The 26,626-nt window shown below is 46.2% G+C and overlaps 9 protein-coding genes across 13 annotated transcripts; 4 read left to right on the top strand and 5 right to left on the bottom strand.

Moving 5' to 3' along the window:
- Positions 1–161: 161 nt before the first annotated feature.
- Positions 162–2,055, bottom strand: LOC128254993 (U3 small nucleolar RNA-interacting protein 2). Its single transcript, XM_052984390.1, is given in 6 exon segments — positions 162–500; positions 558–694; positions 750–947; positions 1,008–1,062; positions 1,065–1,836; positions 1,887–2,055. Coding segments are annotated over 6 exon segments (1,455 nt in total). The 5' UTR covers positions 1,941–2,055; the 3' UTR covers positions 162–261.
- A 301-nt stretch (positions 2,056–2,356) lies between these two features.
- On the bottom strand, positions 2,357–12,573 carry LOC128254920 (uncharacterized). 5 transcript variants are annotated; one of them, XM_052984287.1, is made up of 12 exons: positions 12,421–12,573; positions 11,424–11,678; positions 10,262–10,387; positions 9,978–10,193; positions 9,587–9,916; positions 8,828–9,524; positions 6,854–7,427; positions 6,690–6,795; positions 6,531–6,633; positions 4,119–6,446; positions 3,585–4,058; positions 2,357–3,512 (listed from the first exon to the last, which is right to left on the bottom strand). In XM_052984287.1, the coding sequence occupies exons 2-12, from the start codon at positions 11,604–11,606 to the stop codon at positions 2,749–2,751; spliced, it is 5,901 nt and encodes a 1,966-aa protein (XP_052840247.1). In that variant the 5' UTR covers positions 11,607–11,678; positions 12,421–12,573; the 3' UTR covers positions 2,357–2,748. The 5 variants fall into 5 exon arrangements, with proteins under 5 accessions (XP_052840247.1, XP_052840249.1, XP_052840251.1 ...); XM_052984289.1 differs by having other exon boundaries at positions 6,854–7,157; XM_052984291.1 differs by having other exon boundaries at positions 6,854–7,142.
- Positions 12,574–12,813: 240 nt separating this feature from the next.
- Positions 12,814–13,225, bottom strand: LOC128254930 (protein transport protein Sec61 gamma-2 subunit). The gene has a single exon (XM_052984302.1). The coding sequence runs from the start codon at positions 13,127–13,129 to the stop codon at positions 12,923–12,925; it is 207 nt and encodes a 68-aa protein (XP_052840262.1). The 5' UTR covers positions 13,130–13,225; the 3' UTR covers positions 12,814–12,922.
- A 192-nt stretch (positions 13,226–13,417) lies between these two features.
- LOC128254924 (WASH complex subunit 1) lies at positions 13,418–15,145 on the top strand. Its single transcript, XM_052984295.1, has one exon. The coding sequence runs from the start codon at positions 13,484–13,486 to the stop codon at positions 14,984–14,986; it is 1,503 nt and encodes a 500-aa protein (XP_052840255.1). The 5' UTR covers positions 13,418–13,483; the 3' UTR covers positions 14,987–15,145.
- Positions 15,146–15,194: 49 nt separating this feature from the next.
- Positions 15,195–15,888, top strand: LOC128254928 (protein LTO1 homolog). Its single transcript, XM_052984299.1, has 2 exons — positions 15,195–15,319; positions 15,399–15,888. Exon 2 carries the CDS (start codon positions 15,463–15,465, stop codon positions 15,886–15,888), a length of 426 nt encoding a protein of 141 aa, XP_052840259.1. The 5' UTR covers positions 15,195–15,319; positions 15,399–15,462.
- A 4-nt stretch (positions 15,889–15,892) lies between these two features.
- On the top strand, positions 15,893–18,287 carry LOC128254925 (probable methyltransferase-like protein 25). Its single transcript, XM_052984296.1, has 3 exons — positions 15,893–16,273; positions 16,335–16,526; positions 17,099–18,287. Exons 1-3 carry the CDS (start codon positions 15,893–15,895, stop codon positions 18,005–18,007), a joined length of 1,482 nt encoding a protein of 493 aa, XP_052840256.1. The 3' UTR covers positions 18,008–18,287.
- LOC128254929 (small nuclear ribonucleoprotein F) lies at positions 16,533–17,009 on the bottom strand. Its single transcript, XM_052984301.1, has one exon. It carries the CDS (start codon positions 16,895–16,897, stop codon positions 16,631–16,633), a length of 267 nt encoding a protein of 88 aa, XP_052840261.1. The 5' UTR covers positions 16,898–17,009; the 3' UTR covers positions 16,533–16,630.
- Positions 18,288–18,438: 151 nt separating the features above from the next.
- On the top strand, positions 18,439–26,470 carry LOC128254981 (uncharacterized). The gene is made up of 7 exons (XM_052984377.1): positions 18,439–18,599; positions 19,068–19,565; positions 20,017–20,817; positions 21,522–21,827; positions 22,245–22,398; positions 24,914–26,142; positions 26,189–26,470. Exons 2-7 carry the CDS (start codon positions 19,101–19,103, stop codon positions 26,468–26,470), a joined length of 3,237 nt encoding a protein of 1,078 aa, XP_052840337.1. The 5' UTR covers positions 18,439–18,599; positions 19,068–19,100.
- LOC128254923 (probable cytochrome P450 6g2) lies at positions 22,390–24,544 on the bottom strand. Its single transcript, XM_052984294.1, is given in 3 exon segments — positions 22,390–22,691; positions 23,046–24,005; positions 24,007–24,544. Coding segments are annotated over 3 exon segments (1,635 nt in total). The 5' UTR covers positions 24,394–24,544; the 3' UTR covers positions 22,390–22,403.
- Positions 26,471–26,626: the final 156 nt, after the last annotated feature.

Raw genomic sequence — 26,626 nt, 5'->3', positions numbered from 1 at the left:
CTAACATAGTTAAGAAAACATTTAGATATATATTTTCTTTTTCTGCTAAAAGTACTCCATTCGCTTTAACGAATCGGTCAACCCTAAATATTTGAAGCTAATACCCAGGAAATACATTTTATATTATTTTCAAGCAGTAAAAAATTAAACAAATTTAAATCTTTAGGAAAAGATGCCAATTTCTTTTTGAATTATATTTTTTTTTTCACGACGTATCTTGTTTAAAGAACTATACAAGTTTACTAAATCTAAGAATTTAACCTAACTGCTGGCCGCGCTTTGTAATTTAACGTCGACCATAACTACGTGGTTCCTTGCCTCCTTGAGTCGCCACCAGCGACCCAGGCGGTGCTCCTGACCGGCGGCCACAAACAGCTTGCTGCCATCGGCATTGAAGGTCAGTCCGTTGATGAAACCAGCGATGGGTATGCTCTGGATGAGGAGCATCTTGCGCGCGTTGGGATTCGTTTGCCAGAGCCGGACGCAGCCATCACAAGAGCCTAAAAAGACAGGATAAATTAACCACAACTTAATGAAAAACCAAGTTGAATTCCAACCTGTTGCCACCAAATCCGTGTTGACCACCACAGCAATGGCTGTTATCCAGTTGGCCACGCCATTATCACCCACTCCATGCGCCAGCTGGGTCGTGCAAATGGGCTTCTTCTTTAAGGCGCTCCACAAACTGATGGCCCTGTGAAATATAATTGTTACCGATTGCTTAAATCCTTCAACGCACTTCTATTTACCCATCCATGCCACCCGACACAAAGTGCTCATCGTTGATGTACTTCACGCACTCAATGCTGTCTTTGTGCCCATTGTAGATCAGTTGCGACTCCTCTGTAATCTTCCAGATGCGCAAGGAACAATCCGAACCGCCTGCCGTGATAGCACGCTCTCGACTGAGGGCATCAATGCTGGTCACTCCTGTTTGATGACCGAATCTAACGGGGAAATGCGTTTAAATATTCCATATTAAAGGGGTTCGTAAATGTTACACTTACAAGCTTTCCACATAGGCCATCTCATCCAAAGACCAGATTTTAACCGATCGATCTTGGCCGCCGAGTACAAATCATGTGTTCCCTTGCGAAAAACCAGACCTGCCACTCTATCCCGGTGGCCTTTTAAGGTCTTGACATGCTTCATTGTCTGCGGACACCAGATTTGGATATGGGGTCCACCTTCTGCCAAAGCCAGGTACTTCATATCCGAGGACAGGCAGATGGCGATGACATGGGAGCGCCTCTTTTTGCCCGTTTCGGGTTCCTCGCGATGCGACAGAACATCGGATTTCTCCAGCACTTTCCCCGTTTCCGTGCACCATTTAAGGAGGAACTGCGATTTGGCTCCCGTGTAGAGGAATTTGCCATCTGGACTGAGTGCCAAAGCACAGATGGGCGTGTGGTGCAGCTTGTGTTTGAGGATGCGGTTCGATTCGCACGTTTTCAAACTGCCAGCGATGTTCCGGCGCAGTTTGCCCACGCTGTCCAGATACTCCGTCTGCAGGCGCTGCTCTACGCTTTGGGCTAGCTCCCGATCTTCGGCTCGATCTGCCTCCTGTCTCTCGATCTCCGACAGATACTGCTTGGCCAGTCGCAGGCGCTTGTCCTGCGGAGTTTCCTCCTCGCCCTCGTCCGAGGAAAAGGCCAGTGTGTTGCCCTCGGCGCCCAGATCGCTGTTGTACTCCTCATCGTCGCTGGCTATCTCCTCGTCCTCCTCCTTGGGACGGCGCTGCTTCTTTGGCACTGGTCCTGCTCCTGCAGGCGCTGATTTTCCCACTTTTCCGCCTTTTTTGAGAGGTTTTCCTTTTGTTGTTGCTGCTGCGGGATTCTTTGGAAAGCGTTACAGGTGCTTCTCTCTATTGCTTGTTTTTCACTTACCTTTCGCTTTTTAGTGCCCTTGGCACCTGGCTTGAGGAAAAAGGATGACGACATCTCAGGAAATAGCTAGTCCTACGGCTTTAATTCAATAATTCTGATAAAAAAAAACTTAATTTAAATGCTGGAAGAGTCCCACGTGCATATAAAAAAGCGCGAGGGCAATTTTAGTGCATTTCCTTCCAGTCAGCTGTTTTTTGATTTTATGCATTCAGGCTGATTGCTATGAAACCGTCTACAACAGTGGTGGTAACTCTAAAATGGGCGCCAATTTGGCTCAAGAATTAAATATTCGAAAGCCTTGTGTATTTTAAAAACATTTCCGACTAAAATATTGCGATTAAAAAAATCCCTCCCCTGTAATTAAAAAACTGAATTTGAGCTTGAATATATATCTTTATTAAGCATTCAATAGTTATATTTCGATTATAAATCAACTACCAACTAAAAATGATAAAATATTGGGAAAAATATTTGATGTTGAATTCATTATTTCGCTTTTTATTCTTTCAATTCGGCATAAAAACATACGCATTATTACAAATTAGTTAAGCTTGATGTTAATAGTTGAAGAATTCTGATTAGTTTTCTAGTGTTATAAAATTATCACAAATTATGTATACTCTGTTTTTATTCTGTGTATTTATCTTTTTATTAAATTTTGCCAGATGCTGTTTTCGGTAATAAATAATGTATACGAGTGTGTGTAAGTTCCGGATCGGTGAAATATCTGGGTACCTACGGAGCACGAGGCGCCGCTCTCCGGCGGAGAACGTCTCGCTGGCTATCTAAAACTAAGTAACGTGTAAAAGTAATCGTAGTAAAAATTAAATAGGAATATCGCTTGGTTGCCGAGCCGTGCAGTTTACATAATCGAGCACAGGCCCGACGTTTCGATGCCGTTCTGCACCTTCTTCGTCCGCTTCAGCGTGGCGCTCCGCAGCGCCTCCTTCATCTCCACGACGGGTTCCGGTTCGGGCTCGACGGCAGCGGGCGGTGGAGTGGGTGATTTCCGGCTGGCCGCATCCGCCGGAAGCGTCACAGCTGCAGAGGATGCGGTGGAACTAGTGCTCCGGCTGCTTGTCCCGTTGTTACTGCTGCTGCTGCCGCTTCCGCCGTAACTGCTGCCAATTACCGAGATAGAGCTGATCACGGTGGAGGAAGTGCTGCTTGTCGCAATCTTCGGCACGAACGTGTTGCCGCCGCATAGCACTGGAATGGTGGAAATGGTTTGAATGGCGTTCACCTGCTGCGCTGAATCTGCGGCTCCGGATGCACCACCAGCTGCTCCGCCTCCTCCTGATCCACCGATGACGCTGATGGCCGAGACTTGCGAGTCCGTCGTTGTGGCGTTGGAGGCACTATTATGACTATTACTACTCGTATTCTTAGTGATATTTATCTTTATTTTATTAACTATGCTAGCCAAAGGTAACGCCGGACCCACAGCGCTCAGGTTATGGGTGGACTCCTGCTTCTCTCCGTTCAGTTCCGCCTCCGCCGTGGCCGTCGCATCTGCCTGCTCCACCTCGTCCGCCTCGTTGGCGGGCAGGGAGAGCGAGGTCACCGATGCGGGCCGCTCAATGGTGGCCGGCGAAGCCGACGAGCCGATGGTGTGCGTTTGAGTTTCTGCCAGGATGCCAGTGGATTGAGCAACTTGATCATTTACTGAGGGCAGGGAATAAGCTGCTAAACACTTACCGCTGCTGTGGATGGAGATCTCGTCTTCGGGCAGGGGCAACAGTGACACCACCGTGCCCACGTCCTCAAAGCCATCGTCCTCGTCCTCCTCGTACTCATCCTTGGGCTCCTCCTTGATCTTCACGTTGAGCAGCGCCGCCTTGGTGGCCTCGTCCATCTCCTTCTCCACATAGGTGTCCAGATCGGTGAACGGAATGTGTGGCTCTTGGATCTCCACATCCGACTCGTTGGCCGACTCGCTCTGGGGTTGTTCTCCTTGCTGCTCTTTGTCCTTCTCCGGTTCCTTTGTCTCGGAGTTGGGCTCTGTTTTGTCTTGGGATTCGTTGCCCATGTCCGCTCGAGTCACATTGCCCGGAACATACTCGTCATCGTCGTCGTCGTCGACAATTTCCGTGACACTGGGCTCTTCATTGGGCAGCACAATGACATCGTCGTCATCGTCATCCAAAATAGTCTGTGACGGTTTAGCGGCACCTATTCAAACACACATATATTACGGAATGGATTTAACAACTTCATTTTCTGCAAACCCACCTTCAACATCATCATCGTCATCCTCCAGTTTGATCAGCGTGTCCATGGCATTATCATCGGTGTTGTTCATGTCCACATCCTTGTCGGACTTAACCTCCGCCGGAGGATTCAACGAGGCCTTGTAGTCCTCGTAGCACAGAGGATGGTATATCTTATCCTCCACACGGATGGCGCTACGCAGATGCCACTCCTCGAGCTCTTCGTTGTAGAACTGTTCGAACTTCTCGTGGCACATGTCGCAGCAGTGATCCACATCATCTGTTCCGGCGGCACACGTTGGCACGGGTGAGTCCAGCGACCGTTGCTGCGACAGCTCCTCGAGAGTCTCAATTCCTCCGGGCTGGCCCTGAGCCTCCAGGAAGTTCTTCTCCCGCTCCTCCACATCCTCGATCTCCTCGTATTGCCGCCAGTCGTTGAGATCATAATACCATCGTCGTGACGTGGCTTTCCTGGTCGAATCCCGCTCTCTTCTGTTCTGACGGAAGTGCCAGTCCAAGTGCTGGCTGTACTTGATGGTTTGCTCTGGCGGGAAACGCACTCCACAGCTGCTGCACTGCATTCCCAGGTAAAGAGTGGCCACCACCGCAGCCTGCCTGGTCTTGATCGTTTCTGGCTTGTGGAGATCAATGCGCTTGATGGGCTCCATGGGTGGACCAGCAGGCACTGGAGCCGGAGTAGCTGCCGTTGAGGCTTCGGTGGCAGTGGCAGGTGCTTCCTTGGTCGCTGGCGAGTCCGCAGCTGGCACAGCTGGCACTGCAGCAGCTCCACCTATTATGCCAGACGAAACCAGCTTCTGGAACAGATCGTTGATGTTCAAGCTCTCCAAGGCGGCGGCGGCGGCTGGCATGGAAAGAGGCGCAGCAGCAGCAGGAGCTGCTTTCGGTTGCTCCACCACGGGCGGCGGCTTCACAATCATTGGCGGAGGCTGCGGTGGCTCTGCAGGAGCTTCAGTCTTAATATAAACCATGTCCGCCACATGCGTCTTTCCGGCGGTGACACCTTTGGGCAGCGTGCCAAACCTAACAAAGCAGCTGCGACCGCCGTTTAAGGTCATTCCCTTCGGCAGGCCACCGTACTCGATCTTCTGCAGCTGCCCGTCCAGCAAGGCGTATTGGAAACTGTCCACAAACTGCAGCGAATGCTGCTCGGCTCCCAGCTGGAAGGTCTGCTGTCTGGCGTCCAGGAAGAGCGGCACGATATTGTGAGCATCCACAATCATATTGATCTTGCCCACAACCAGGTCTCGTCGCACTCGGCCGATATCCACGTTGGGTGGCGGACCCTCTGCCTTGACCACATGCAGTTTATTTCCAATGGGCAGGGAGACGGGCGGACCACCGAAGTAAATCTCATACCAGTGGTCGTCGATGTAGAGTTCGCGCGATGGGAAGCCGAAGCGGATCCGATGGAGCTGTCCATCCAACTGGAACGGCTTGTAGTCGTCGTTGAAGCTCAGCGGCAGTGGTTCATTGTGATCAATTAGGATCACGCGCTGACCCTGCTGGAAACCAATCTCATGCGGCTGATCGCCGTCCATGAAGATGATGGCCACCTGGTTGTAGAAGCGAATCTCTTTGGATCCCCCGTCGATCGTGATGCTGCGCACCACATCTGCCATGGGATTGTCCAGGGAGTTTATGGCCTTGGTCATCGTCACCGGCGGCACCGGCGGCAGACCCATCATCGAGGGCGGTTGCGGTGGCGGTGGCACTCCAGACATCACCATGGGTGGCGGCTGTTGCCAAGGCATGCCTCGGAATCCAGGCTGCGGCTGGACAGGTATTTGAATAGCTCCTCGCTTATTGATGTTGTTGTTATTACTATTATTGTTGGCATTGCCCATTGCCCAGGCAGTTCGTTGTGCGGTCGCAGGATCCACTTGTTCACCCCATTTGCTGGGCTTGCGCCGCTTAAGGTCCCGCTTTGGCTTATCCCTTTTGTTGGAGGCTTTCTCCTGAGCAGGTGCGGGCGGATCCTCGTACCTGGGCGAACCATCGCTACGTGGCGAGCCCGAGGAATGATTCTCGTTGCCCTTCAGCTTGGGAATGCGCTTGCGAAGCACTGCATCCCTCGCTGCATTGCGTTCCAAGTCGAGATCATCGTCTCGGCGACGGGACTCCTTCAGTTTGCTGTTCTCATTAATGGCCACCACTTTCTGGACAAGATCCTTGTACTGTTCCTGGTTCATGCTGTGATTCTCGTACATCTCCTGAGCCTGGCTGAGAATTGTGCGGACCTTCTCGTCGTGCGCCTCCTGAGAATCATCGTTGTCCTTCAACTGAGACAGCTGCTTGAGGCGCTGCGACACAGCCTGATCCTTGCCCTTATCTGTAAGAGATTTGAAAAATTTACTTGATTAGCTAAAGTTTCAAATTGGTGTTTGATTAACTTGATCAATCTGTGATTACTTACCAGGCTTGCCCTGTTTATTCTGAAGACGAACCGCACTTGTCAATCTGGCACGCAGCTCCTCCAAAGTAGCCTTCTTCGGAGGCGAACTAGATTTCTTTGTTGGCTATTAAATATTTATATAAATAACATGTTTACAAGTTAGATTTGCACCAATCCTACCTTGCTCACATCGCAGCTATCCATAGAATCGTCCTCAACCACAATAACGCCTGGCTTAACAGATGGAATTTCGCGACGCAGGTCTACATCCTCACTGCCAAAGAGACTAAACAAGCAAATTATATGAACAATTGTCATTTGAAAGACACCAGCGGTTCACTTACGCGTCCAGTTTGGTTGATTTGCTGCGCTTCTGCTGCGGCGGTTGCTCCTCGTCGTCGATCTCCGGCGGCTGTGCATCGGCGGGACGCTTTTCGGCGGCACCTTGCACCTGTAGCAACTTGTTGATCGACTGCTGGAGGGCGTCCGATACATTACCCTGCGAGGAGACGGAAGAGGACGAGGGACTGGGCGACGGTTGCCTGACTAGAGAGGCAGCTGGGACTGATGCTGCTGACGTTGACGATGCCGCTGTGGCTGCTGAAGTCGTGGAATTCGAATTTAGCAGTGATGCTGTTGATAGATTCGCTGTAGATTTGTCTAATTTATTAAACTGTTTTTGTATTTTGAACGACACTTTTGCGGGCAATTTGGAAGTGGACGCGGCTGACGGGGAGGCGTTGGAGGCGCCACTAGCTAGTATTATTGTGCTGCTGATGTTGCTGCTAATTGTATCCTTCTTGTCGAGGCTCTCCGATGAGTCGAATGTCGGGGGAGGCGGCGTCTTGGGCCGCCTCAAGTCAATGTCCATACTCGATACATCTATAATCGGCGGACTTGGAGGAGCTGGAGGAGGGCCTGGTTCAAGTATTTGAAATGTAGCTAAAAATTTGGTTTTGCTTGTGGGCACACATTTTTGTTGTTGTTTCTTACGGCAGAGGAGGTGGTTTCAGATAAAAGCAAACAGAACAACGAAACGAAGGAGGAACTAAGCGGAAGAAGTGCTAAGCAAATAAATCGGGGGGAGCTGGGTGGCAAAATCATAATCAAATCATAAGGGATACAAGGTCAACAAACACCAGGCACAACAATCGGGCTAGATAAATTTTGTGAGAACTAATGCATAAATCATAAGTTAATAAATCCACGGGCTCCGTTGAGGAGCCAATGCGAAATCTAAGTTAGACTAAAACAAAAAATATAATTAAATCAGTTGTTATCAAATGGGTATAAAAGGGATAAAAGTGCCGTTCTACAAATACAAAATAATATTGATACATATACGGATTTAACCAGCTGGCTCGTATTTACATGGAAGCCAACTACAACGTACGCTTAAAACAAAAGTAAACTTAATCTGGTCATATAGTTTCCAAAGGTTTGGTTTATAGTTAAAAATTTGCCTTGTTTTTTTTTCATTTTGGTATTACATGGGTGTCAACAACAAATTAAAACTGCAGTCTTTATTTTATTTTAGTTTATCTCCATCTAATCAATCAATGTTTATCAATATTCGATTTAAGGTACAAGAAATACTTCACAGTTTAATCATTAGGTTTATTTTGGGTTCGCTTTCAACTTTAGTGGTACTTGTTGGTTTGACATTCACAAAACGTAAATCAACTTTAAAGGCGGCACCTGGCTACATTTTGCATCAATTAAAACAACTTGGAATGCAAAAGGTTTTTAAACACATTTTATTTACACTTTTGTTTAAAATTTTTAAACTTGTATGAATTTTTTAAAGCACGCTTAAGTATTTATAAAAAAATATGGCATAAAGATGTGATTAATGGTTGACGTTTAGTTGTCTTATAACGAAACAAATCCCCCTTCCCTTCAATATAATGGGCCAGAACACAACGAAGAATGCATTAAGAAATTAATGAAGACATTTAGATCAATAAGAGAAGTTTTACTCAGCAGGCACTTAATTGTTTAAAATCCAATTAAGTTTTGTAAAAAATTGAAATTAAAATATGCATTGATAAATAGTCCACTTTTGGGAACGGCCACTTTGGTATCACAATTTTACTTATCACAGACTTCGGTAAAAGCAGAGCAGAATTTTTCCACTTGTCAACCACACACAATTCCAAAAACCCGCCCTTCCACCTGCCTAAGCCATCGAGTGCCGCCAATCTGGTTGGTAATTTCAAAATTTTCGACTAAGCTGTCTGTAGGACTAAGTTCCAAGTCGAAGTCGACTTGAATGTTGGCTAACAGGTGTGAGATTAGAATTAAAAATTGTTTCTTACGTTTCTCTAAATCATTTGGTGCTTTAGCTGCTGAAGATGCGGCCACCTGAGGTAGAGATGTTGGAGCCACTGCCTTCGATTCTGGTGACTTGCTGCGGACTCCGCTGCGCAGATCCACGTCCATGAAGACTGGAGATCGACTGCGCGATCGTCCCGACGATGGTTTTCCTCGCGACGAAGATGTGGAGGCTTTGTGTGATGCACTACGCTTTGACTTCGAAGGCGAACTACTCGGCGAGCTGCTCTTGCGCTTCGAGGATCCCGTGGGCGAGCCATTGCGAGCGTAGCGATCCGACTGCTCCTTGGATGAATGCTTGCCAGAACGCTTCACCGGCGACTGGTTGGAGCTGCTGCTGTTGTTGCCGCTTTTGTGTCGCACGTCGGAACCCGACGAGGATGAGGAGGCAGTGGAGCTCTTGGACTCGCTACGCTTGCGGCTCGAAGAGTTGGTGCTGTGATGAGAGTTTCCACTCTTTCCTGAGCGACTGCTGCTGTTGCGTACTGGCGATTTACTGCGCGAACGACTAGATTTCTGTGATGAGCTTGACTTGGCATCCAGGCGAGGATCGGAACGTGCGGGAGCTGCCGGATGCGAGGCCTGCGACTGCATTTGACGCGCTAGTCGCGGATCTCGTTGGCGCACAGAGTTGAGCAGTGCCGGATTGACAGGATTAACTTTTGGCTTGTTGGTAAACTGCTGCAAGAAGAAAATAATAGATTAGATTTCGATTAGCTTATGTCGTACGCTTTTCAATTTACCTGCTGTGCTACTGGCATATTGGGCATTATGGGGCCAGCAGTGCCCATTGCTCCCGGAGCTCGTGGGTTACGCATAGCCAACGCGGAATCCATCATGGGCGGACGAATGGCAGTTACAGTCGGGGCAGGCATAATTATCGGAGCCACAGCCATCGCGTCAGTGGCCTGGTTAAGCTGACGCTCCTGCTCCTCTAAATGCTTTTTGGTCTGTTCCAGCTCAAGTTCGAGTTTACGCTTCTTGAGCTCCAGCAGTTCGCGAGTCTTGGCTTGGAGTATCTCCTCCATGTCGCTGGGCAATGTGGGGTTAACGGGCATTACAGGAACCATGCCCTGCACAAAGGATATATTAGTATTTCTCTGCATTTGTTTATGAACTTCTGATTGCGCTTACCGTTTTCAGAAAGTCCGGATTCACATGAATGGCCGGATTGACATGGATTTTGTTAGTTGGCTGTTTGGCGGTGATGGGCCAGTTGTTATCCAGGCGCTTCACCTTCACATCCAGGGCGTACATCTTGGAGGGCGGGAAGACCTCATTCCAAGTCTGCCGCAGGGCATACATGCGCTCACGCACCTTCTCCAAAACCTGAGTCTGCGAGTGCTGAACCTGTGGGATGATAACAAAAATATTAAGCCATTAAGAAGCATGCAATTTAAGAGATTATAGCCACTTACCGATTCAAAGGCGTGGAGAAATATGTTGACAATGCATTGCCCAAACAATTGGACGTAGCTGCTTTTCACGTTCTTTACTATCGAATCAATTAAATATAGTATGGGCAATTTAAATTCGGGCGCCACCTGTTTGAAGTTTAGTAAAATAGGTAAGAAATAAAGAACAATAAGTGACTACGGAACGTCGCTAGCAGAGATTCAGACAGAAAGAAAGGGGCAGAGAACTCAGGAGACTGATCTGAACTAAATAGGCAGGCAGACAACACAACAAATGGATCAGCAATCGTCCATCGAAGCCATTCTCTTCAGCGGGTGCTGGTTTTCGACATCTCCAAGGCAAGTACACTAAACTCGAGCAAATGTCTACCACACAGAGAAATATTTTCACAAAGTAAGGGTCTTATCAGAGGAAACTAAGTATGTACCCTACGGTGTCCAAACATTCAATGAATTTTACGGGTTACATGGGATCGCGTATGAAGTTAGCTGATTTTGTTCCCTTTTCCGAGCGAAATGAAAATGGAAAACCAACCATGAAAATGAGGCAAAAAAAATTTTTAAGTGTTAGCTTCTTGTACTTAGGGCTTTAAATTTCAGTTTAGCTGCATGTTTACTTTTACCAAAACTTGCTTTTCTCTTTTGGTAATACAAAAATTGCTGCACATCAATGTTCTGATTGATTGTAAGCAGTCAATGTTTTTGTATAAAATAAAAGACAACTTGGTGACAATTGTTTAAGTATTTTCTCTTTTTATTGCGTTTTTCAGTTTTCTTTTTAGTTTGTTATTCTTTAGCTTTAAACTCTGGGATCCAAAGTAGAATGAAATAAGAAACGAGGAGCAGGTTAAACTTCTTACCTTTGCTGAGGATTAAAATCAGTCACGTCTTAAAACCCAAATTATTTGATAAATATTAAGACATAGAACCTATCTTTGCAGAGGAAAACCGACAAAGACCGAGAAAGCAATTAGCGAGTAAGTTAGAAAATTTAAATAGGTCTTTGTTGGTTTTCCCTGCAAGTAAATGGAAAACGTAAACAATAAACTGCACATTCTAATCACAAACTCGACATGGAGAATCACTTTTTGTGTCGACCTTCTGTTCGCTGTGTGTGTGCTGGAGTGTTTTGGTTTTTAGGTAAATACGCTTTTGTTTTGTTAACCTGGCTGATGTAATATTCCACCACTTTGACGATGATTTGGGCGTAGTTGATGTTCTCCTCGGCGAGCATGGTGAGCATATTGATGAGCGGCTTGCTGTTGCAGTTAAGATCCTGCAGGCTGGACAGGTACTCCTCGCCGATCCTTCGCTCATCGTCGCGGTAGCTCTGAAATAGCTGATCCATTCTGGACTCCGCTTCTTGATCTACTGTCGATCAATTTTTTGGTTTACGTTAATCGCAGTTGTTTGGTTTTGGCTGAAAGTAAAAGGGAAACAAAACGGTTAAGTGACTTTTCAAACTAAAGTGACTATGCTACAAAGTGGTGAAAGGAGAAAGGCATTAACCCTTTAGTGGCCAACTATGGTTATTATGATTTAAACACTTTTGTGGAACTTTGGTGCAAAGTCCATAGAAACACTTTTGAATATATTTTGATAAGTTAGCTCAGTTGAGTTTACTTAAAGGGGTTACTATAAACTCCCTTGCAGCAAATATAGTGCATATACACATCATCTTTTCGAATATTTTCGTATAATAAAAAGGATATTTTACAAATTTTTTTCTAAAGACACTGACAAAGATGTCACTTTAAATGAAAATTAACAGTACAAGGCTGGATAAACTTCGATATCTGCCTATATAATCTATACCAGACGTAAACAATCACGCGCGTCCACAAACAACAAGCCACATATATATACACACACACATACAGGCATGCCTTGAAAATTCAATATGGCGACCATGAGGCATATTTTTTCGCATGTTGTTTCCTTCCAAATATAACCAATAAACTAGGTATTTTCGCTTTATTTGTAACGTTTTGATACGCGAACGTGATGTATCTATGTTTTTAATGGCACTGCCCAGTTCTTAGCGATATCCCAACATATTTTTTTCGGACAAAGCCACGTTTATGCTACCAACACACACACACGCGTTTTTCACATCAGTTACAATGTTATCTTTTAGGCCACAAAAACCACCAAAAACTTACCTTTTACGCTAATACATTTGTACAATCACTGCCAGACACTTTTGCAAAGAAAAATTTCATAAAAGCACTGTCAATATATAAAAATTAGCGTTTGAAAACTTTCACGTAACAACTGCGATGTATTTTTGATGAGTTACTTTCCTAAGTGTGACCGTCGTCGAACACTAAAAAACGACTTGTATAAACATGCCCCTAACCCTATATGAAAAATAGTGAAACTTAGCTGTTATCCAGGACTCAACTCAATCGCAGGGTTCGTTACTGCCCGATACGTTTTATTAAATTTCCACCTGTTTTCTTATCTTTTTCCAATCCTATACTGGCTATCCTGCCCCCTTGCCTACAAAGCAGATAAATCATTTTAAAGATACCAAGCCCCAAAACGCAAATATATACACAATCCGAACAAGGGACATTTATTTTGCTAGAGTTTCCGTTGGAACCGTAATTACATTTTATTATTATTGTATTGTTCTTCCTGGTCCTTGGCCACCTGCTGCATTTAGGAGCCCACGATGATGTTGTTGATAGGGATGTGTATCAGCTTCACGAAGAATCCGATGAAGCCCATGATGCAGAAGCCCACAGCGGTGGCGATGGCGATTTTCTGGAACTCCTTGCGATCGGGCTTGGTGCAGCGCTTCACCAGACGAATCGAGTCCTTGGCGAAGACGCGTCCAGGCTCGGCAAACTTAACAACCTTGTCCATTGTAATATAAAGTCCTTATTAAATGAAAATAGCCAGTGAGCCGATTTGCTGCCGTGTCGTTTCTTGTAGTGTTACCAGATAGCAGAAGTTGAAACCCACATAAAAAAGGGTCGGGATTCCCAGGGAACCTCCCTAATAAATGCATTTTTACTTTCTTAATAAATTAATTTTATTTTCTTTAATTTGTTGTGTTTTTTTCTTGATTATGCCTTATTTATATTTTTTGTAGTTTAATTACTTTTTCCAATTTTCACTGAAACTTGTATTTCATATTTTTCTATCTCTGAAAGACGGTCACACAAAAACATCAGCAGGATCCGCAATAAATATGTGATTAATTTTGCAAAAACAAAAATGGAGGAATCGCCTTACCTGCACAGCCCCTACCAGGTGTCCATTGTCGCCACCGATCTCCACCATGAGGACACCATAATCCAAGCAGCCCAGTCCCTGGACTGTCTCCACAAAACAATAAACTCGATTTTCGAGCGAATCGATGCCCGCTTGGCGAGAAATGGTTCAAAGGTTGAGGACATAAGCAAACGTGTTAAGCGCGCCCAGGCAAAAATCAATGCGCTTGTTGGCTCCAAGCGGGCCATCCAGATCTTTGCACCCGCTCGCTTTCCAGCCAGCGACGTCCTGGCTCCACTGCCGGCCACCTTTCCACAGGTGGTGGATGATCCTCTGATGGAGGAGCAGGTGGAGTTGGAGCAACAGCCACGCCGGCGATACAGCAGCCACAGTCCCTCGGACCAAAAACAGGAGGATGCGGATGTCTTTTTCCACGTACGTGGCGACCGGGAGCACGAGTCACCGCTGGTTGCCGAACGGAAGATGACCAATCGCACCGCGGGACTGGGAGCCCTTCCTTTGGCTGGGGTGAAGTCCGTGCCCTCGCTGATGCGATTTAATACCAATGAGTTCGCCTATGGCGATGATCTGAATGCCTGGAAGCGTTCCCTGCCGCCGCAGAGTGCCCGCAGAGTGGCCAGTATGTCCGCAAGGCCCACGGCAGAGAAGCTGCTGGCTCCGGCTCCCCACTCACTGGCGCATGGAACCACCAAACTGGCCACTCCAGCTGGTGACTTGCGTTATAACCCTGCTGCCTTGGCTGCACCTGCCATTGATGTGCCGCTAGATCTGCCCGATCTTCCTGGAATAGCCAACGATCTGCAGTATGAGCCCGTAGAGGAGCAGACACCGATAGCACCTTCCCAGCAGTTCGGCGATCTGCCGGAGCTACCAGATTTGGGCCTGGAGGAGCAGGAGATCACGGTGCAAGCCATTGCGGCACAGACGCACATTCCAGGGCCGTCGAGGAAAACGGGTCTGGGACAGTGTCCATCGCCTGTTACGTCGCCACCACCACCTCCACCTCCACCGCCGCCGCCACCTCCTCCACCAGAGCAGGTCCAGAGGATTCCATCGCCGCCACCGTTTCCCACCAAGGGAGCTGTGAAACCGCTCTCTCCCTCGATTTCCACGCCCCTCAACATGCCGAAGCCCCCTGCTCCTACTGAAGATCCGAGATCTGAGCTCATGGCGGCCATTCGAAATGCCGGCGGAGTTCACGGCGGAAGACTCCGTTCGCCTGCGGCTGCTCCTCTCGATGTGGTGGATAACACACGCTCCAAGGCGGGCGCCGCTACCACAGGGAATCTGATGGCGGATCTGCACAACAAGCTGATGCTTCGTCGCAAGGGCATCTCTGGGAGCCAGAATCCCGGGGAGGCTACCGCTGGCAATCCCCTGATGCAGCAGCTCTCGCGAGTGATTCCACCGCCAGTCCAGCCGCGTAAGGGATCTCAATCCAGCGTGGAAGAGCGCTCCGAGGAGGACGAAGACGTGTGGAACTAATGAATGCAGTGGGAACCGAAATCCCTCTCATTTATATAGCTTTAGCACCGGTTAATGTGCCTTGGCTGGCTTTAAGCACTAGCTTCTCTAGCTTAAATTATACCAATCTCTAGAAAGAATTACAAATTCTATGCCCAAGCGAGCATGCCAAATTAGGTCAAAGTCAATCAGTTGAATAAAACTAACAGCTGAAAAAAACGTTTAAATAGTTTATTTCAAATTAAAGGAATACCCCCATTAGATGTCAATAACAGCACTATTGGGTTGCTTACTTCCAGTGCTGTAAAATATCCGAAGGGGAAACACATTTTGGATAAGAACTTTTAGTTGATTGTAACTATTGCATTAATTTAAATATTACAGTTAAGGGAATATTTAAACATTCTCAATTAAATACACAATTTCGAAAAAGGACTTACTAGAAACTGAAGTCGTTGCTCCAGAAGGAATCCAAGAAATCTCCAACTTTACGTATAATGACCACTGCATCACGGGATATAAACGATCTTTTTGACGATATTGTCCTGACCGAGGAGAAAGAAGCTCGTCTGGGCTACGAGGAGGGATTGAAAGACGGCCAGGAGCAGGGCAACGAGGAGGGCTACAAATTGGGCTACGCCCAGGGAGTATCCCTAGGCGAAGAGCTGGGCAGGATTCTCGGCCAGGTGGTGGCCCAGCAGCAACTAAAGCACACGGACAAGGTGCGACGCAGTCTGGAGCAGCTGCGCTCACTCATCGAGCAGTTCCCCCGCACCAACGATCCGCAGGCGGACATAGTGGGATCTGTGCAGAACATCCGATCCTCCCACCGTCGACTCCGCGCCCTATTGGGATCCAATAAAATTCCCGGAACAGCGTCATCTGAATCTCCTGTTGCTGAACGCAAGGATTACAGTTTCTAGCAGTATGTCCAAAGTGGGGGTGCCCCAATTGCAGAAGCGCCTCGATGGTCTGCTGGCGTTCCTCAATCCTCACTGGGATTTCGTGAATTGCCACATGGTGAATTATTTAACGGATCAACACTGGGAAGTCTTTCTGCCCGAGGCTTTAAGAAGGGAGATCTCTGGCAAAGAAGATGTGGATCTGGCGATAGATGGCTTATTTTGGCAAGATGATGAAGCAGGAGGAAGATTTCCAGAATGGCTGGGTTTCTTGAAGAAGGGCAAGCAAGAACGCCTGGCACTTCATCCGGAATTGCTGACCAGCGTGGAGGAACTAATTGAGGGACAAGAGAATGCCGCACAGCTAAGCATTCGGGAGTTTATGAGCGCCAAAAAGTGCCATGAGGTATGTTTACTTTCTGGTTTAGTTACGGAAACACTAGAACTTTCATAACCTTCCCGATTAGGTGGAGCTAACAGCTGCCCTAGTAGACCATCTCCTGAAGAACTCCAGCCAAGACTGCTACATTGTGGATGCGGGCGATGGCAAGGGCTATCTCTCCTCTCGCCTGGCGCTCCAGTATGGCCACCGCGTTCTCGGCATCGATGCCAATGCGGAAAACACACAAAACGCCCTGAGCCGCAATCGAAAACTGCAGGTAGGGTAGGATTACAAAATAAAATTAGCTTTATTTCATTACTTTCGTAGACTTATAAGTAAAGTTAGGTAGCTCCTACTCCTCTAAAGAGGAGCACCTCGTGGCTAGTCGCGCATCTCGCCCTCCTCGTCGTCGTCCTCCATGCCCTTGATGTACAGCACATTGTTGCAGCGGATGAGCACCTCGCCGAGATTGCCGGTGACGGAGCCCTCGATCACTTCTTCCGTGTTGGCCAGCTGCATGTTCATGTAGCCGTCGACGGACACCAGAAAGCCCTTGTACTCCTGGCCCCACTTCAGCTTCACCAGCACCGGTTTTCCCGTCAGGCCGTTCAGGAAGGGCTTGGGGTTGATGGGCATGCCAGCCGACATGGTGTTTGTTTGATATTTTTGGCGTTTTAAGGGAAAAATAAAACAAGCGTGCCGTAAATCGCCGGCTTTTCGCGTTTTCTATGAAAGTGTGACCGTAGCAAGGTTGTTGAAATATACAATGGCAGAAAAAGACAACTATATTAAAACAGTGCTGGAAAACAATACACAGACCGCCTAATTCAAATTTATATTCAATTGCAGCGTGCTTGGAACGGACTCACGGAACGAGCGGAGCTGCAGAGCCAAGGAATCACCCCCAAGAGGCGAGGAAAAAAGTCGCCCACCAGGGATACCATAAAGAGTGCACCTGCTTTGGAAAACTACAAGACAACGGCCAGGTTTATAACCACCGAACTCAATTTTGGCACCTTGCTGGCGGAGCATTTCCATCAGCTCCCGCAAACAGGCAGTCCTAACATTTGCCTTACTGGATTGCACACCTGTGGCAATTTAGCCGCCACTTGCCTGCAGGTTTTCCATGCCCAAAAAGACTGCCAATTGCTGTGTAACATTGGCTGCTGCTATCATTTACTGAAAGAGCGGTACTCACAGCAGGAATTCTTTGGAAACAAGGCACTGATGGACATGCAAACGGACCACGGGTTCCCATTGAGTCAGTATCTCCAGGAACGGCAAGTTCGCATGGGTCGCAATGCCCGGATGCTGGCGGCTCAGTCCATTGAACGCACACTGGACGCCAAGGAGCTGCCTAATGTAACGCTCTACTATCGTGCTCTTTTGGAAGTACTGGTTTGCCGACACTCCCCGCAATTAAAGAACGAATTGCAGGTGGGCAAGGTGCGCAAATTTGACAGTTTCCAGGAATACATTCAAAAATGTGCCACAAAACTGGATGCTCCTTGGTTGGCAGCCATCGAGGAGGAAGAACTTCATTGCCTTCTACAAGAATACGCTTTGGACAAGCATTATTTGGACCTATTCTACCTGCTACGAATGTCCTTTGCTCCTGTGCTAGAGAGTTTGATACTGCTCGACCGACTTCTATATCTAAAGGAACTGGGCTATGAGCGCAGCTATCTTATAGACTTGTTTGATCCAGTCATATCGCCCAGACATTTTGCAATCGTTTCCATTAAGCCTCTATCATAACGATTTTGACTTTGAAAACTCATCAACAGTTTGACAGGCGGAGCCGGTTCTGGGTAATCGTTAATTAATGATAATCATGCAATACTTTTGGAGCAGTAATGTATTCTGATGTAAACCTCAATTAAGCGACAGTGTATATCTAAAAATGTCAAATCAAAACATAAACATAAAACAAATTTTCACAAATTGACCAATTATTTTCTAAACTTTAGTTGAAAAATCCTTACAGGAAATACCTCCTTGTAAATTTTATACCATTAAAATATAAATACAATCATGACTTGTTATTTCTTGAGCAAATCAGGTTTGTTTTGCCGCAGGTTAACGTTTTTTTACTATTTGTTTGTTTTTCGTAATTTAAGGCCCGCTATTCACCACACAGGTGAATATACTTGCACTTGAAATCGCTATCTCAGAACATTTCAGTGGTATAAATATGCGATGGAATTTTAAATCGCTTCGAGTGCGGTGTGAAAAGCGTTAATTGTCGGTTGTGTGCGCGGGAGCTCAGACTTTTTAGTTTTAAATCAACAAAACGTTTCCTTGAACCTACTGGAAAAACTAGTTGCCAATAAGGCCAGTGGAAAACAAGGTGTGCAAAAGTTAATACAAATGTAAAAAGAAAATTAAAACAATATTATTTTCAAAAGTAATAAGTGCTGTTGAACTTAAGGAGGATTCGCATGTTTTTCCTTTTATTTCAAAATATGTGTGTGAAAATTAAACCTTAATGAGGCTTCATATTATCAGATAGTGAAAAATTTCCAAAGCCCTTCAGAAATAGTAGATTAGTAAATTTTAAACCCGTTTTTAATTTTTATGTCAACCTTATCTATAATCCTGATGGTATGTCCCATTATCAGTATGGTTGAAGATAGCTAGACTGCTTTTCTCGTAAAAATGTAATGGGTAAGGTGCGGTAGCTGTTCAGTGCATTATAAATTTAATCAAATGATTGGTAAACAAAGAACTTAAGTGGGTTCTTAAAAACAACTTGACCTTTTGTAATCAACATAAGATAACGTTAGGTGCTTTGACCTATCCTACTGTTTGATTACAGAGTGGAAGATTTCTTTAAACTCATATCTCAAAGATGGTACTGACGGAGGCCCTTTTCGTGGTGGTGGCTGCCCTGGTGGCGGTGTACATGTGGTTCCAGCGAAACCACAGCTACTGGCAACGCAAGGGCATTCCGTATATCCCACCCACTCCGATTATTGGAAACACGAAGGTGGTCTTCAAGATGGAGAACTCCTTTGGCATGCACCTCTCGGAAATCTACAATGATCCCCGAGTTAAAGACGAGGCCGTGGTGGGGATATACTCCCTTAACAAACCCGGTTTAATTATTCGCGACATAGAGTTGATCAAATCCGTGCTGATCAAGGACTTCAATCGGTTCCACAACCGTTACGCCCGCTGCGATCCCCACCGCGATCCCTTGGGCTATAACAACCTATTTTTCGTGAGGGATACCCATTGGAAGGACATTCGCACTAAGCTAACGCCTGTTTTTACCAGTGGAAAGGTCAAGCAGATGTATACGCTAATGCAAGAGGTAAGGAAATGACTAATCAACCAAATTAGGAATGATTATAATACATTTTTTTATCCTTAAGGGTAGGATAATTGGAATTTTTTTAAATAATTTAAAGAAACAGTAAAAGTTTTCTTAAATATCATTGGTTTATTAAAGTACAACATTTTAAACATTGAGAAATATGAAATAGCGTTTGGGAAAAAAGTAGAATTGTGGTGTCCATCATAACTCGATATTCGATCATCCATAATATTTAACTCTAAATTTATAAATTAGATAATCGAGTTTTCCAGTAAATAATTTAAAATTTGGAAAATTAGTTAAAACTAATAAGCCGGTATAAAATAAGCCAATCTTAGAAAATGTTGCCCCGATCGACTTGAAATTTTTACAGAACATTTTTGAAATATTATACATTAATTTTTAAATATCGAAAAACAAATTTGTAAACCCTACTTTCCCCTTTAAGATTGGTAGCGATTTGGAGGCAGCTCTAAAGAGGCATGGCGAGAAGAGCTCCGGCAAGTACATCACCGAGATCAAGGAGATCTGCGCCCAGTTCTCCACGGACAGCATAGCCACCATTGCCTTTGGTATCCGTGCGAATAGCCTGCAGAATCCCAACGCCGAGTTCCGTAACTTCGGACGTAAGCTATTCACCTTCACCATATCCCGTGCCAAGGACTTCTTCGTGTCCTTCTTCCTGCCCAAACTGGTGTCCCTGATGCGCATCCAGTTCTTCACACCGGACTTTTCCCGCTTCATGCGGAGCACCATTGGTCATGTAATGGAGGAACGAGAGCGAACGGGCTTCATCCGCAACGATCTGATTGATGTCTTGGTGGGTCTGCGCAAGGAGGCGGCCGCTGAGCCCTCGAAACCGCATTATGCCAAGAACAATGACTTCTTGGTGGCCCAGGCGGGTGTCTTCTTTACGGCTGGCTTCGAGACCTCCTCCTCGACGATGTCCTTTGCTCTCTATGAGATGGCCAAACATCCCGAGATGCAGCAACGACTGCGCCAGGAGATCAACGAAGCTTTGGTCGAAGGCGGTGGCACACTGTCCTACGAGAAGATCCAGTCCCTGGAGTACCTAAGCATGGTGGTGGATGAGGTGCTGCGCATGTATCCGGTACTGCCCTTCCTGGACCGCGAGTACGAGAGTGTCAAGGGTCAGCCGGATCTGAGCCTGAAGCCGTTCTACGATTATACATTTGAGAACGGGACACCAGTGTTTATACCCGTCTATGCATTGCAGCATGATCCAAAGGTAACATTTCTGTATTAAGGGGTTATCCCTAGTTGTAGGGCAAAAAAGGCTTTTTTTGGGAATATTTTCTTTTACGAAAACTTCTTAAGTTTTTTAAATGATTAATATATCAGATAAACGTACATATATCTATTAAATGCATTTTGGAAATTTTTTTTTTCGTTAAAAAATATTGAGTAATTATGTCCCAAAAGATGTGATAAGTAAATCTCCCTTATATTTCAAATTGATTTACAGTGAGGTTTAAGAGGTCGGAATCATTTGAAATAAGAGATGGAAATTGATTTAGTTAAATAATCAAGTCTTTAGTAGAGATATTTTTGACAAATGGTTTACAAAGTAACATTTTTCAAATTTATACTCGAACCAACAAATCTATTTTTATCGAAAATAAATTGAACGATTACGTTTTGAGGTTTTTTAATAAACCTCCTAAATTTTATAAAGAACGATTCAGTATTTTTCAATTTATTTTGGTCACGTCGTTAAAAAATGTCGTTCAAAATTTTGTGTTAGCTCACTAGACAGTCGTCAATTTATTTCCTTAAGTGCTCATAGCTTTATCAATGTTGAAATTATAGGGACCTATTTTTAGACACTTATACTTCAAAAATACGAAAAAAAAAAACTTTTGTCATTTTAAGTAGGGGTGTAACCTTTTAAAGATTATTTATCTACAACTCTAACTTCTATGTAATCCCTAGTACTGGACCAATCCCAGCCAGTTTGATCCGGAACGCTTCTCGCCCGAGAATCGCAAGTCCATCGTGGCCATGGCCTACCAGCCCTTCGGATCCGGTCCCCACAACTGCATCGGCAGTCGGATTGGCCTGCTCCAGAGCAAACTGGGCCTCGTCAGCCTGCTGAAGAATCACTCGGTCAGGAGTTGCGCGGCCACCATGAAGGAGATGAAGTTCGATCCCAAGGGCTTTGTGCTGCAGGCCGAGGCAGGTATCCATCTGGAGATTGTTCATGATCGTCTCTACGATGAAAGCGCCGCACGGGGCGATTGAATCAATTGTGAAGTATAGTATACGAATAGATAGTTGTAGTGATTGGCTGATGGGGTAGGTAATCGCTTTTTGACAGCTGGCATTTGCTTAAGTTATAATACACATTATACAACAATCCGTGTCAGTAGCGGCGCCTGGTCTACTCAATAAAAACAAAAACAAAATCATTATCAAATTACTTTTAATCTGTGGGGGGATCTATAAAATTGCGCCACCAATAAATACATTTAATATACTTTTCAGGGAATGAAATGCAAATGCATTTTCGAAATGTAACAAAAACCTAATGGCTGGTTTAGTTAGGTTCAAAGAGTAAGTAGTGTCTATATATGTAGGTATGTCCAGAATGATATATTTATATGTATGACTAATGTTCTAGGCCTTAGGCAGTGCATCTCATTGCTTTGGTGATAAAGCACGCAATTCGTCAATCAAATTGCCTTCAAGATGCGACACCAGCTCAATTTTAAATCCCAAAACACGCGACTCTACGGCTCAGTTATCGCTCAGTGGTTGTGGGCTGCATTGCTCCCAAAAAAACTCCAAAAACTATCCACATCTTGTCCAGGTGAGTTAGACCCCCAAAGGATCGCGTACCAATCGCAGGTGGATTCCCCCCTTGGCCTGGGTGATAATGGCCTTGGGCTCCAGTTGCATGCGATGGGGGGTGCGTTCCGATGTGGCTATCAGGTGGTTGCGCAGCAGGTTCACCAGACCCACCTTCGTCTGGAGCATGCCGAACCGTTCTCCGATGCATCCATGCGGACCGAGGCCAAAGGGCATGTAGGTGTACGGCGTGTGCAGCTTCCTGTTTTCAGCCGAGAATCTTTCCGGCTGGAACTTTCGCGGTTGGGGAAAGTACTGAAGAACAGAAACCTTGTTTTTAGACAGCAACGTTGGTGGAAGAGATACAGCTGCGGTCATTATAATAGTAGTGACAAAGCAAAGTGTTAAAAAACATGCCCTTTGTATTGAACTAAAAAGGTTTAAATTAAAAGTTTAAAAACATTAAAAAAAAATTGTTACCGATTATATTTAATTTATTTTTTAAAAATATACCTTTGATAAATGACGATTTTTGTACGTGTCCAATTTAGTTACCTTCATAAATATATAATTACAATTTTAAAATTAACTTCAAAACTAGATTTGTTTGTTAATTGCATTAGCTGAAGAACTACTATTTGCATGACCGAAGCTGTACATACAACTCACCTGGGGATCCATGTGTAGGGCATAGCAAGGAATGTAGACGGGCATACCCTTGGGCACCACGAAATTGTGGAACGGAGCCAGCGACTGACCTGTTCCGGAGGTGCACTCACGGTCCAAAAAAGGCAGTGGAGGATACATGCGCAGCACCTCCAGCAGGATCATCTGCATGTACTCCAGCGACTCGATCATTTTGAGCGTTACCTGTCCACCACTTTCAACCAGGGCATTGCTGATCTCCGCCCTCAATCTCTCCTGCACGTCCGCATCCTTGGCCAACTCGTACATGGCAAACGCCATCGTGGAGGAGGAGGACTCGAAGCCGGCGGTGAAGAACAGCACGGCCTGGGCCACCAGGATGTCGCCTTCGAACACGAACTGATCCTTGATGCCCGAAGCCTTCGCCTGTTGTGTGCTGCGTCGGAACTCGATGAGGATGTCGATCAGATCGTTGCGCTTCTGTCCGGACTTCTCCCTCTCCGCCATCACGTAGTTGATGGTCTTGCGCAGAAATCGTGTGGCCTCCGCCGGAACCACCTTGAAGCCGAAGAAGGGCACCAGGTGGGGCAGGAAAAACACCAGGGTGAACTCCGCCGCCCGCAGGAGACTGAACTCGAAGACGGATCTCCCATGCCGCCGGAACTCCCCATTGGGATCCGTGAAACTATTTGCTTTTACTCCGTACGCCACAGTGGCTATCACATCCGTGGTGTACAGGGCACACAGCTCCTTGGCCTCCAAGTCGAAGCAGCGTATGCGCTCATTGTGCAGCGGCTGCTGGCGAAGATGGGCATCCAGGCTGGCGCCCACCTCCTCGATCAGCGGGAACATGTGCTTCAGTCGATTTCCGGTGAAGAAGGGCGAGAGCTTCAGTCGCACCTCCTTCCAGGCGGGATTCTTCAGGAAGAATATGTTTTGTGACCCCAAGGGATCTGCCTTGTGATCGGAGTTCGAGTACCGATTAGGAGAATGCCCCGAAGTCCTTGACCAGGATATTCCGGACCAAAACGGGGTCCCTCAGAAGCAGAGCCGGCTTATGGAACACATGGATGCCCACGAACGGTTCGTTCGCCGCCTCGGGATGCTGGTACAGCTGGGATATGAACTCCGCAGGACTCTTCTGCATGTTGAGCAGTCCCATCAGGTTGCCCACTATCCATTGGGGCTTGATCTCACGGACACCCACTCGCCGCCAGTAGGAGTAATGATACTGCAGGGCCACATAGGCGGTGACCAGGAGGACTGCTAGCAGGATCACCAATCCCAGTGCCATGTTTAAGCTCGGAAAGCAAGTTTCCCACTGGTGCAAAATGTGCCAAGTCAACTGGTTAAAGCTCTGGAACAGCGCCATCTCCGTTGAGGGTTCATCGAGATGCTCCTGTATTTTCTGTGAATGAATCTCATTTATGAATGGGCGATTTCTTTGTGATGCTAAGTGGGTCGGGCTTCTAGCATATGTAAATGCAAATGGGGTTTCTTTTGGCGGCCAATAACGAGGTCATTTGGTTTATAAATAGGGAGGGTATTTGGATATTCCATAATATTATTTTAGAATTCTACACATAAATTAAATTAAATTAAAGAATGATTAATTGAGTGGAAAATATGTTAACTTATAATGGACAATTCATGATAAAAAATATATATATATTATATGTTAACTATAGTCATTGAACCACAGGTCCCTCAAATTAAACAACAAAATACTTGAAGAAAAAAAAATAGTCTTTCTTCTAATTTAATTGTTATTGAACAAAAAAAATAATAATTATTTATTTATGTTCATTTTACCCATGTTTTTTTCTGTGCATACACAACGGAAATCTAATATATTTAATTAGTAATGCCACATAATTTATTACTCCCGACAGGAATCATGTTGCTCCTCTGGCTGCTGCTGCTCACCATACTGGCTCTAAATCTCTGGCTGAGACACAAGTACGCCTACTTCAGGAACCTTGGGATTCCCTACCTGCCTGCCTCCTCCTGGTCACCGATGGGCAACCTGGGCCAGCTTCTGTTCCTCCGCATTTCGTTTGGAGATCTCTTTCGACAGCTCTACGCACATCCACTTTGTGGTGGAGCCAAGGTTGTGGGCTTCTTTGTCTTCCAAACACCGGCCCTGATGGTGCGCGATCCGGAGCTAATCCGCCAAGTGCTGGTCAAGAACTTTAACAGCTTCCTGAACCGCTACGAATCGGCGGACGTGGAAGACACCATGGGTGCGCTGACCCTGCCGCTGGCCAAGTACCATCACTGGAAGGAGAGTCGGCAGTGCATGTCGCAGCTCTTCACCAGCGGACGCATGCGGGAGATCATATATCCGCAGATCTTGAATGTGGCCAGCGACCTGGAGAGCTACCTCAACCGAAAGCTGCGAAGTCATCCAAGTCGGGTCCTCCCACTGGGCCGCATGTGCCAGTTGTACACCACCGATGTGACCGGTAATCTCTTCTACAGCCTGGATGTGGGCGGATTGCGACGGGGGCGATCTCAGCTGCTGAAGAAAACTAAGGAGTTATTTAACACCAATTTCCGCAAGGTTCTGGACTTCATGATCGTGTTCTTCCTGCCCAAGTGGACGAGTCTATTGAGACCTAAGGTTTTCAGCGAAGACTATGCGCAGTATATAAGGGAAGTGGTGGAGGAACATCAGGACCACAAGAAGGATGATCTTATCAAGCAACTGCAGCATTTTCAGATCAGTCGCTCCTCGGACCACTACTCCCAACACCCAGACTTCATAGCCTCTCAGGCAGGCATCATCCTGCTGGCCGGATTCGAGACCTCCTCAGCCCTAATGGGATTCACTCTCTACGAGCTGGCCAAGGCGCCTGGTATCCAAGAGCGACTGAGACGGGAGCTGTGTGAGGCCTTCGGTTCCACCTCCACCCTCTCCTATGAGACGCTGAACGCTTTGCCTTACCTCAAAATGGTATGTTCGGAGGCACTGCGTCTCTATCCGGCTGCTGCATTCGTCAACAGGGAGTGTACCAGTTCGGAACCAGAGGGAGTCTCCTTGCAGCCACATGTGGACTTTGTGGTGCCCCCCGGCATGCCAGCCTACATCTCCATACTTGGCCTCCATCGTGATGAAAAGGTACAATCGTATATAAGCTTCACCATTTTAAAAATCTGAATTCCAGTACTGGCCCGAGCCCTACCGCTTCGATCCCGAGAGGTTCGCCCCAGAACGGACTAAGGATATTCACCCGATGACCTATATACCATTTGGAGCTGGTCCCCATGGCTGCATTGGCAACCGTCTGGGAATCCTTCAGCTAAAACTGGGCATAGCTCACATCCTAAAACTCTATTGGGTGGAGGTTTGCGAGCGAACAGTAGCGGAGATTCGTTTCAATCCCAAATCCTTCATGTTAAAGTCGCAGGATGAGATATACCTGAGATTCTGCAGGGATAATTTGTAGTATTATATGTTTTAAACATCCATGGCTGTGACTTAAAGGCAAGGACAGCAGTTTCCTAGCTATCCAATGCACAGATGCTCATAGTTTCTTAAAGAAACAAAAGTATAAATGAAAAGTATTAAGGTTATTTAATTCGTATAGTTCCCATTCAATAAA

The sequence above is a fragment of the Drosophila gunungcola genome, assembly GCF_025200985.1.
Source record: "Drosophila gunungcola strain Sukarami chromosome 2R unlocalized genomic scaffold, Dgunungcola_SK_2 000006F, whole genome shotgun sequence".
In the NCBI taxonomy this organism is placed as follows: domain Eukaryota; kingdom Metazoa; phylum Arthropoda; class Insecta; order Diptera; family Drosophilidae; genus Drosophila; species Drosophila gunungcola.
Note: the sequence above shows the minus strand (reverse complement) of the source record. Positions and strands in the feature narration are given on the sequence as shown.

Excerpts from the sequence above, each read along its gene's own strand:
- LOC128254928 (XM_052984299.1), top strand. The coding sequence starts at position 15,463 with ATGACCACTGCATCACGGGATATAAACGATCTTTTTGACGATATTGTC.
- LOC128254930 (XM_052984302.1), bottom strand. The coding sequence starts at position 13,129 with ATGGACAAGGTTGTTAAGTTTGCCGAGCCTGGACGCGTCTTCGCCAAG.
- LOC128254920 (XM_052984287.1), bottom strand. The coding sequence starts at position 11,606 with ATGGATCAGCTATTTCAGAGCTACCGCGACGATGAGCGAAGGATCGGC. Across the intron at positions 6,796-6,853 it reads AAATCAACCAAACTGGACGC|TCTCTTTGGCAGTGAGGATG; the intron begins GTAAGTGAACCG and ends TTGCTTGTTTAG. Across the intron at positions 4,059-4,118 it reads TGACGATGATGATGTTGAAG|GTGCCGCTAAACCGTCACAG; the intron begins GTGGGTTTGCAG and ends GTGTTTGAATAG.
- LOC128254924 (XM_052984295.1), top strand. The coding sequence starts at position 13,484 with ATGGAGGAATCGCCTTACCTGCACAGCCCCTACCAGGTGTCCATTGTC.
- LOC128254929 (XM_052984301.1), bottom strand. The coding sequence starts at position 16,897 with ATGTCGGCTGGCATGCCCATCAACCCCAAGCCCTTCCTGAACGGCCTG.
- LOC128254981 (XM_052984377.1), top strand. The coding sequence starts at position 19,101 with ATGGTACTGACGGAGGCCCTTTTCGTGGTGGTGGCTGCCCTGGTGGCG. Across the intron at positions 22,399-24,913 it reads ACTATCCACATCTTGTCCAG|GAATCATGTTGCTCCTCTGG; the intron begins GTGAGTTAGACC and ends TACTCCCGACAG. Across the intron at positions 26,143-26,188 it reads GCCTCCATCGTGATGAAAAG|TACTGGCCCGAGCCCTACCG; the intron begins GTACAATCGTAT and ends TCTGAATTCCAG.
- LOC128254925 (XM_052984296.1), top strand. The coding sequence starts at position 15,893 with ATGTCCAAAGTGGGGGTGCCCCAATTGCAGAAGCGCCTCGATGGTCTG. Across the intron at positions 16,274-16,334 it reads GCGCCAAAAAGTGCCATGAG|GTGGAGCTAACAGCTGCCCT; the intron begins GTATGTTTACTT and ends CTTCCCGATTAG. Across the intron at positions 16,527-17,098 it reads GCCGCAATCGAAAACTGCAG|CGTGCTTGGAACGGACTCAC; the intron begins GTAGGGTAGGAT and ends ATTCAATTGCAG.